This window comes from Pteronotus mesoamericanus, unplaced genomic scaffold (genome assembly GCF_021234165.1).
Source record: "Pteronotus mesoamericanus isolate MK-2021 breed Mesoamerican mustached bat unplaced genomic scaffold, CSHL_Meso_final contig_25, whole genome shotgun sequence".
Classification (NCBI taxonomy): domain Eukaryota; kingdom Metazoa; phylum Chordata; class Mammalia; order Chiroptera; family Mormoopidae; genus Pteronotus; species Pteronotus mesoamericanus.
The window spans coordinates 23,716,205-23,727,159 of record NW_026555105.1 but is presented as its reverse complement, the minus strand read 5'-3'; the positions used below and the strand labels follow the sequence as shown (position 1 = coordinate 23,727,159).

General features: G+C 35.3%; 1 protein-coding gene across 1 annotated transcript in view; it reads left to right on the top strand.

Annotated features, from left to right (window-relative positions):
- Positions 1 to 10,955, top strand: part of RNF24 (ring finger protein 24) — a 62,435-nt gene that overhangs the window by 32,895 nt on the left and 18,585 nt on the right. Inside the window, exon 2 of the mRNA XM_054573990.1 lies at positions 302 to 451. Coding sequence (XP_054429965.1) covers positions 309 to 451 — 143 coding nt within the window. The 5' untranslated portion in view covers positions 302 to 308. The remainder of the gene's footprint in view (positions 1 to 301; positions 452 to 10,955) is intronic.

Sequence of the window (10,955 nt, the reverse complement as noted above, 5' to 3'; positions counted from 1 at the left end):
TAGAGAGAGGGAAAGACCACATTCACATAACTTTTATTACAGTATGTTGTTACAATTGTGCTATTTTATTTTATTGTTAATCTTACTGTGCCTTATTTATAAATTAAATTTTGTCATAGGTATGTACATATAGGAAAAAAGCATAGTGTATATAGCGTTTGTTAACTCTCCAGGAACCCACTGAGGGTCTTGGAACAGATTCCCCAGGGATAAGGAGGGACTACTGTAATATACAAAGATGATGCTCTCTTGGTTCTTAGTCTTTAATAACCTAATTTTTTTTTTATTCTTTTTTCCACAGTTCATCCATGAGCTCAGATTTCCCACATTACAACTTCAGGATGCCTAATATTGGATTCCAGAATCTGCCTCTCAACATATATATAGTGGTTTTTGGCACTGCTATATTTGTCTTCATCCTTAGTTTACTCTTCTGTTGCTACTTGATTAGGTAATCAATTTTGATTCTATGTTACTTTAGAGTATGTTAAACAATCAATAATCAATTAACTTTCTGCCCTTAGGTTAAAAATTTTTATAAGTATTATGGGGGAGGAAGAAAATTTCCTTGTCCCTTCTAGGTTCTTTCAGCTAGTCTAATAATCAAACTGACGTGAGACAGGTTAACAAGAGAAAAATAACCAAATTTAATTACATATATACATATGGGAACCCCACATACATGAGAAGGTCCAGAGACAGAAAGTTAAAATGAGGTCTATGTGACCCTCTGAGCTAAGGATAAAGTAAGGTGCCTTGGGGCTTCAGAGGGGAGGAAGGTCATTTGAAGGATGAAAAGAAGAGCGGACGTTCAGTAATTACATGTTTGCCCTGCCCCGTAGGTCATAAAATGTTATTTATGGCAATAACTGTTATTATGGGCAAAGCACTCAATTTAGATTCTTTAAGAAAGAGATAAAGATTTATCTTGGGCCCACAGGGTCTCAATTGCCTTCAGCTCAAAATAACCGTGTATGTCAAAGTAGCACGTCTTGGGGAGGCCTGTTCTGAACCACTTCAGAATGATAATTAGCAAATTTTTACAACTTACGGTGGCTTAACATTTTAACTTTCTATGAGTTACTAATCAATAAAACACCTTTATACAGTCTTCAGTTGTATCTGTTGTTGAGGTGTTTTATTCGAGGACAAAATTGTTCTCATTTGTTTTTCCAACATATTGACATCTGGACTGGATACACTTATGTCATTGTCAGTCCTTAAGATTCAATCTACTTTCACAGATTTCAAGATTGCTTTTCAGGAGAGTATTACATTATTGTAAGCTAAGTCATTAGGGGTCAGAAAGCAATCTCCAAATCAGATTGAAGCCTTTAAACAAATTTTTGTGGTCTCTCAAGATTTTAAGCTCCCATTCATTGTTGAACTGGTCAGGTGTTCAGGCGATCGATCACCTGCATAAAACACTAAGTGTTCCACAGGCTCTGCAACGTGTGTACTGACACATGATGAAGGGTGACAGCTCACTTGGAGGAGGATGTGGCCAGTAAAGATACGCAGTTGACTGACTCATAATTATTTCAGCAAGCATTTTTCTCTTTTTAAGTATTTAAATAAGGCCTAATTTTCAAAGCCAAAACTCAGACTGTAAAAATTTTTATACTGATTGTTCAAAGAGTTTTATGGAGTAAAGTAAGAGATAATTGAATTTCATTATACAGCTATACGTCTTTAACAGTTTTTGTGTTTGTACAGTATATGATTATGGTTAAAATAAATACCACTATGAGATAACTTTCAGCAATAATTCACTATTGCCCCCAGTGTTTTGAGGCACTTTTTTACTGATGGTCAAATTTGAATGGATTTGGTGTGTAGTTTCTAATTTTCTGACAAGTGAACTTATATTCTTCATAGAAAGTGAATCTTCTGGAGTTCTCAAAATGTAATCACTCCTTATATCTCATAGATATGCTGACTGCCTATGATTCTTAGGTCTTGCTTAGAGAAATAAATACACAGCAAATATAATTATGGCAGTTAGGAAACACTCTTTAAAAAATCTGTTTATTTCTAAAATTTCCTCTTTTTAACATTTCTTTAATAGTTTAATAAGTATTATGTAAATACTCAGCATTTTTTTAAATTAGGGTATTAGCAATAATTAAACAGAACCTTATAGCATTAAAATGTTTTCCTTTTTTCCAGACTTCTTAAATTTTTTTGGAAATTTCTCCACAAAATACTGGCTTAATTCAAATTTTTGAATTTAATATTTGAAACCAAATTATTTTTTACAAGAAGACAAAGATATAACAATATTCTAAAAGGTTCATTAAGGAAGGGTCATATATAAAATATTTTAAAATGTACAGCTTATAGTAGTTTTTAATACTATGTCAAAGAATTAAACCTTTAATTTTTTAAGAAAAATATTAATATACCAATTGTGATTCTTGTAAATTTTTTGAAAAATACGTTATGAAACACTTTTACCTCGTTGTATTTCTTTTAATAGTCAAGCAGGTAAAGAGATAAATGATAGCATTGTTTTCATGCACTATTATTGTACTTCATTTTATCCTGTTTTATTCATTTAACAAGCAAATAAGTAGGGATCTGCTACACTAAAATAAAATTATCTTTTTTAATCAGAGAAGCAGGTCATGTTCAAAAATATCTGTATTTGATTAACAAGTCATTGGTACCACTTTGAAAGTTTTATCATAATGTAAGAAGTGTTCCCTTTCTGATGATCATAGTTTGTTACTTTTAACTCTTCAAATGTTAAGTTTGAAATTAACAAGTCCTTTATAGTTAATCAGGACATTCAGGGATTTGGCTTCTCTAAAATTACCCAGGCCCATTTTTTAATATAAGTTAAGTTCTCCAGCACCTTCCTACAGGGCCTTAATGTTCTCATGCAGAGAGATCCCTCCAGTCCCAGCGAGACTCATCAGAATCATAGGAAGAACACAACTTAGTTCTAAACTAGATACCCACTACCAACCACAGTCTTACATAATATTTTAGTATAAAATCTGCTGCCTATGACAGAGCTATGAATAGATCACTACTGGAACACAATGAAGGACATCTTACCTTGCTAGGAGTGATCCTATTTTATAATGAATCATAAAATAATATAATTTATGTTTGTTATTCATCTCTTTCCCCAAATAGATTTTTATCTGTTCTGTTTGCTGTATCCCAAACACCCAAAACTAAACAATGCCTGTTACAATATTGGTACTCCATAAATGTTTGTTGGGTAAATGAAAGTATGGTGTTTCTAGTAGAAAGTCATTAGTTACACATAAAACTGAAAAATCAAGAAGTAGCAACACAAGAAAGGTATATTTAGAGATATGGAAGTAAATACCAAAATAGTGAGCTAAAGGGAGGGAAATGATTATCTCTGGGGAAGAAGGTTGCTGGATTTATTATTACTAACCCTGTAAAACTACGTATGACTTTGAAATATGTGCATATATCATTTTGATAAAGTTAAAAACTAAAAATAGAGGAAAAATACTGAATGACCTAACAGATTTATAAGGTCTTGAAACAAGATAATGGCAGTAGAGCTAGAGAGTGTGTTATGAATGGTTATAAGAAATATTTGGAAAGTGAAAACGAACAAAATTTGGTGACTAGGCATTAAGGACAAGAAAAAGATGAACTTAGAATCTTTTGTGGACTTCCAGCTTAGGCAGCAGGGTGGATAGCAGTCTTTTCACAGAGACAGAAAATGAATGGCCAAATTGGGGTGGAAGGATGAAAGATTCTGTTTAACACTTGGTGATGCTGAGTTCCCTGTGTAACATTCAAGATGTTTAGTACATAGTTGTATGTATAGGTCTAAAGCTTATGAGAAGTCTGGTCTGAAAACAAAGGGTCATGTAATAATAGATGGAGGCTGAAACCAAGAGTGTCCGCTAGAGAGAATGTGTATAGTGAAATAAAATGGGTCTAGGACAAAATCCTAGGGAAACATTAATATTTAAGAAGAACCCATAAAAGAGATTAAGAAGGAGTAGCCAGAGAAAATCATGAGAGAAGTGCCCCACATATAGGGTTTCAGTGGATTGAGTCAGTTGTGTCAGCTGCTCCCAGGGAGGTTTAGTAAGGGAAGAACTGAAAACTCTCATCCAGTTGACTCTTCATAGGTTTGAAAAGTCAAACATAGGTTTGAACTGTGTGCGTCCACTTGTGTGCAGATTTTTTCAATACAGTAAATTTATTTTCTATGATTTCCTTTTTCTAAATTGTTGTTCTATTACAGTTCCAATTTTCCCCCATTGTGATTTTCTTAATAACATTTTCTGATCTCTAGCTTATTTTATTGTAAGAATACAGTATATTATGCGTGTAACATACAAGAAATATATGAATAAACTGTTTATGTTATCATTGAGACTTCTGGTCAACAGTAGGGGAGGTAAAAGTTACTAAGAGAGCATGATAAACAATGCTAAACAGTGCTAAAGAAAATGATGAAACCATATAGTTTATGGCTACTACAAATCTGTGGTCTCCATTCTCAACAAAGCCCTTCATACATTGCTCTGTAATTCTACACATTCAAGCTCAGTGTTCTAAGCTTCTATTTCAAACCCTTGCCACTCTCCTCAAACTTTATCCCATCCTTCTTCCCCATCTTTTACTGTACAAAGAAAGAGGTTGTCATTTATGCAGCTCTTTTACTCCCAGCTCTACATACCTACATATATACTGTTCTCTGCAGTTTCCTTCATCTCTCTCTTAAGAAGGTATTCTGCTTAGGACTAATACTGCTGTAACTTTTAGGTGTCTCTTCTCATCTCCGCTATTCATTCTTACAAATCTTCCACAACTAGTTCATTCTCCTTAATATTATAAATATAATATTTATATAATAAATCTTTATCTTAAAAAATCAAACACCAAAATACTTGCTTGATTCTAGATCAAATTGCCCCCCCAATATTTTCTCAATCAAGATTCTTCAAAGAGGTTATATTCCTTGTACCCATTTTCTCCTGCTCAAGCTTTGCCCCATTATGCCCCACCTTTTATCACCCCAGTACCTATGATTCTGAAACTTTTCTAAAATTATGGATGCAAACTTAATTATCAAATGTACAGTTGCCCCTTGAACAATGGCAGGGGTTAGGGGTGCTGACCCCCTGCTCAATTGGAAGTCCACATAACTTTTTTAAAAAGATTTTATTTATTTACTTTTAGAGAGAGGGGAAGGGAGGGAGAAAGAGAGGGAGAGAAACATCAATGTATGAGAGAAATATCGATCGGTTGCCTCTCACATGCCCCCAACTGGGGACCTGGCCCACAACCCAGGCATGTGCCCCAACTGGGAATTGAACCAGAGACCTTTTGCTTTGCAGGCCAGTGCTAAATCCACTGAGCCACACCAGCCAGGTTTGAGCCTGGAATTTTTAAATGAAGACTGTACCTACTTTATTTTTTTTTTTTAAAGGGGGGTAACAAGTTACTGAAGAAAAAGCAAATTTAAGATATTATTCCCAATTCTCACTTTTCGCCAGATAAGTTACAATCTATATCACTAGTATGTTCCCTAAAAGAAATAGGAAAAAGATATTTGCGTTTAACATATAGCAAATGCGAAATAAAATAGTGCACTCTAAAATATTAGGTAATTAATGAGACTTAGAGTATGAAGGTGTAATAAGAAGGGGGAAGGAATTTAAGTAGGATTTTTCAGAAGAGACAAATTTTTGAGCCATGGATTGAAAAAAAAATAAAAAGATAAGCCCAAAGTGTGACCCATACTGTGGTTGGAAATAATGAAGCTTGGGAAAGTACACAAATCCAAAGAGTCAAATAAGCAAAATAAATGTACAAATCAAGCCTGATTTTAACTCCAATGGAGTTTATTTTATTCCTTTACATGAAAAGTACTGTATACTTCTGTCACTAAAATGAGCAGACAGAAAAAACAAAAAAACCTGAGGATATAAATTATATGAACTACATAATTAAAAATTTGACTTAATTAGGATAAATTTATAGTTTTAAAATTATATATTAGACCAGAAAGACTGGAAACCATCCTGCTGGGTAGCACAGTTGGTTAGAGCATTGAACTATATGACAAGGTTGCAGGTTTGATCAGGACACAGTCAAGTATCAACCAATGAATGCATAAGTAAGTGAAACAACAAGTCGATGTTTCTCCTTCTCTGTCTCTCTCCCTTCCTCTCTCTCAAAAATCAATAAATTAAAAAAAAAAAATTAAAGAAAGCCAGAAAACCAATGAGGTAAGTTTTTTTTAATGGAGTTTTTTAAAATGCCAATTAAACCCCCCCAAAAAAGTTAATCAAAAAGAAAATCAAAAAGTTAAGCACAGAAATTAATGAAATAGAAAACAAATGCATAATAAATCATTGAAACTGAAATTTGATTCTTTGGGAACATTAACAGAATTGAACAATCTCTAGAAAGACTGATTAGGAAAAGAGAGAAAAGATAAAAATATCAGAAATGAAAAAGCGGACATTACTACAAATCCTAAAACATTAAAAGATCACAAAGGATATTTACTAACAACTTCGTGCCACTAAACTTGAAATTTTAGTTGAATTAGACATAAATGGCACTTACAAAAAAATCCACAGCTAGTATCATACGCAACAGTGAAAGATTTAAAGTTTTCCCTGTAAGATCAGGTACAAGACAAAGATACCAGTTTTCACCACTGCTATTCAACATTGTGCTAGAAGTTCTAGATAAAGCAGTTAGGCACGGAAAAGAAATAGAAGACATCCAATTGGAAAGAAAGAAGTAAAACTATCTCTATATAGATAATCCCATTGAATTCAAACAAAAACAAATCTACTGGAACTAATAAATTAAGCAAACTTTTAGGGTTCAAAATCAATACAAAAGTCAGTTGTATTTTTATAAACCAGCAAGGAGCAATCTGAAAAGGAAATAAAGGAAATAATTCCACTTACAATAGCATCCAAAAGAGTAAAATTCCTACGAATAAATTTAACCAAGGAGGCGAAAGATTTGTACTCTAAAAACTATAAAACATTGCTAAAAAAAATTAAAGAAGACTTTAATAAATGGAAAGATATCCTATATTCATGGATTTGAAGACTTAATTTTATTAAAATGACAGTACTCCTCAAAGCAGTCTACAGATTAGATGCAATCCCTATCCAAATTCCAATAGTCTTTTATGCAGTAATGGAAAAACTGATCCTCAATTTTTTTGGAACATCAAGGAGCCCCAAATAGCCAAAACAATATTGAAAAAAGAAAAAACAAGACTACTTAGAGTTCTCAATTTCAAAACTTAGTACAGTAATCAAAACATTGTGGTACTGGCATAAGAGTAGACATATAAACCAATGAGATAGAATTGAGAGTCCAGAAATGAACCCAAACATCTGTGGCCAATTGATTTTCAGTAAAGGTGCCAGAATCATTCAATGAGGAAATAACAGTCTCTTCAACAAACGGCAGGACAACTGAATAACATGTGAAAGAATTAAGTTGAACCCCTCCCTCACATCCTATATAAAAATAAACTCAAAAAAGATCAATGACCTAAACATAAAAGCTAAAACTATAAAGTTCTTGGAAGAAAATGGGTACATCTTCATGACCTGGACTGGCAATGGATTCTTAGATTTGACACCAAACGCCCAAGCAACAAAAGAAAAAAATAGATAACTTGGACTTAAAAATTAAAAACATTTGTGCATCAAAGAACATTATGAAGAAAGTGAAGAGAGAACCTACAGAAGGGGAGAAAAATATTTGCAAATCACGTATCTCTTCAGGGATTAATATCCAGACTATATTTTACAGACTCTTACAGCTCAACAACAAAAAGACAACTGGATTAAAAATAGGCAGGGGATAGAAATAGCCATTCCTCCAAAGAAGATACATAGGGTGAGCAAAAGAAGGTTTACAGGTGTTCATATGGAAGATAATAAAATAATAATACAAGAATAAACTCTGTTCACATACTGTAAATCTACTTTGCCCCACCCTGTACAAATGGCTGACAAACACATGAAAAAATGTTCAACATTAAAGACATGCAAATTAAAATGGAGAGATACCACTTCACACCTACTGAAATGCTGTGATAAAAAATGTGGAAACCCTGTCCCTGGCTGGTGTGGCTCGGTTGGAGCATCTCCCATAACCAAAAGTTGTGTATTTGATTCCTGGTCTGGGCATGGGCATGTGCAACCCCTGGTCCAGAGGCATACAATGCCCAGTCTGGGCACAGGGGGCAACCAGACGATGCTTCTCTCTCACATTGATGATTCTCTCCCTCTTGCTCTAAAAAGCAATGAAAAAAGTGTCCTCAGGTGAATATAAAATATATATATATTTACATATATAAAAATACGAGGTCTGTCCAAAAAAGTCTGACTATTATTGTTAATACAATGAGAACTGTTTGCACGACATCAACGTAACCTAACAGCCAAGGAGAGTCAGCTGGAATGCACATACATGAACAATGACAACTTCACTGTACTAGTACTAGTCAGCAGAGCTGGTGGAGGCCATTGAGTGAGCATGTGTATTGTTGGCCATCACATTCAAAATGACAGCAGTAGAGCAACAAATCTGCATCAAATTTTGCATTAAGCTTGACCATTCTTCCACGAAAACTATTTAGGTGATTCAGAAGGCTTTAGGGATGATACAATAAGTTCAGTGCAAATAAAAGTGTGGCACAAATGCTTCAAAGATGATCAAGAATCTGTTGAAAGTGATCAACATTCTGGAAGGCCTGCAACAAGTAGAACATCCAAGAATGTTGAATGTGTATAGGCTGCAGTCACCAAAATTTGTGTGAGGTCCCAAGGTGCCAACTTTGAAAGGGACTGAGGTATCATTGTCCTATGTACAGTGCTCCTTATATCTTGTATCTTCTTCAATAAATGTCTCTATTTTACCTATTGTGTGGCTGGATACTTTCTGGACAGGCCTTATATATAATGTACAACAAGATCTGTCCAGCAAAGTCCAACTATTGTTAATACAACAAGAGTGGTTTGTACAGCATCTGTGTAATCTGGCAGCCGAGGAGAGTGGACTGGAATGCATATGCATGAACAATGATGACTTGACTATACTAGTCAGTGGGGGCGGTAGATACCATTGAGTGAGCATGTGTACTGTGTGGCCATCACAGTCAAAATGACTGAATGAGTAAAGCAAAGATCTGCATCAAATTTTGCATTAAGCTTGAACATTCTTCCACAGAAACTATTTGGATGGTTCAGAAGGCCGTAGCTATGGGCAGCTGGTGATTGGCAGCCTCATCACAGCATCATGCTCGCTTTAGCATCACATCTTGTGCAGAGTTTTTTTGGTGAAACATCAAATCATCCAGATGACTCAGCCCCCATACAGCCTAGATTTGGCACCCTTTTACTTCTGGCATTTCCCAAAACTGAAATCATATCACATGGCCACCATGTAATATGAAAAATAGAAACATTTACTGAAGAAAATACAAGAAACATTGTACATAGGACAATGATGCCTCAGTTCCCTTCAAAGTAGGCACCTTGGGACCTCACACAGTTCTCCCATCAGCGGCACTGTCGTATTTCCATAACCTCATTAATGATCTGAAATCTCTTCCTTTTCAAAGGTAATTTTAGTTTTGAGAAAAGCCAGAAGTTGCAGGGCACCAAATCTTGGCTGTAGGGAAGCTGAGTCACCTGGGTGATTTGATGTTTTGCAAAAAAAGCTCTGCAAGAGACGCAATGCATGAGTGGACACATTGTCGTGATGAAGCTGCCAATCACGAGTTGCCCTTAGCTACGGCCTTCTGAATCATCTGAATAGTTTCCTCAGAGGAATGTTCAAGCTTAAAGCAAAGAAAATTTTAAGTATACTATTTTGATTATGCTATTACAGTTGTCCCATTTTTTCCCCTCCCCTTTACCCCCTCTGCCCAGTGCCCCCATTCCCTCCAGCATTCCCCCACCCTTAATTCATGTCTATGAGTCATACATATAGGGTTTTTGGCTTCACTGTTTCCTATACTATTCTTAACCTCCCCCTCCCTGCTGATAACCCTCCATGTGATCTGCATTTCTGTGATTCTCTTTTAGTTGTTTATTAACTTTGTTTTTGTGTTTGTTTTTTTAGGTTCAGCTGTTGATAGTTGTGAGTTTGTTGTCATTTTACTGTTCATAGTTTTGATCTTCTTTTTCTTAGATAAGTCCCTTTAACGTTTCATGTAATAATGGCTCGGTGATGATGCACTCCTTTAACTTTACCTGATCTGGGAAGCACTTTCTCTGCCCTTCCAGTCTAAATGATAGCTTTGCTGGATAGAGTAATCTTGGATGTAGGTCCTTGCCTTTCATGACTTTGAATACTTCTTGCCAGCAAGGTTTCTTTTGAGAAATCAGCTGATAGTCTTATGGGAACTCCATTGTAGGTAACTGTCTCCTTTTCTCTTGCTGCTTTTAAGATTCTCTCCTTACCTTTAATCTTAGGTAATGTAATTATGATGTGCCTTAGTATGTGCTTCCTTGGGTCCAGCTTCATTGGGACTCTCTGAGCTTCCTGGATCCCCTGGAAGTCTATTTCCTTGGCAAGATTGGGGAAGTTCTCCTTCATTATTTGTTCAAATAAGTTTTCAATTTCTTGCTCTTCCTCTTCTCCTTCTGGCACCCCTATGATTTGGATGTTGGAACGTTTAAAGTCGTCCCAGAGGTTCCTAAGCCTCTCCTCATTTTTTTGAATTCTTATTTCTTCATTCTGTTCTGGTTGAATGTTTATCTCCTTCTGCTCCCAGTCGTTGATTTGAGTCCTGGTTCCTTCCCTTTACTGTTTGTTCCCTGTATATTTTTCTTTATTTCACTTTGCGTAGCCTTCACTTTTTCCTCCATTTTGCAACCATACTCAACCAATTCAGTGAGCATGCAGATTACCAGGGTGTTGAACTGTTCATCTGATAGGTTGGCTATGTGTTCATC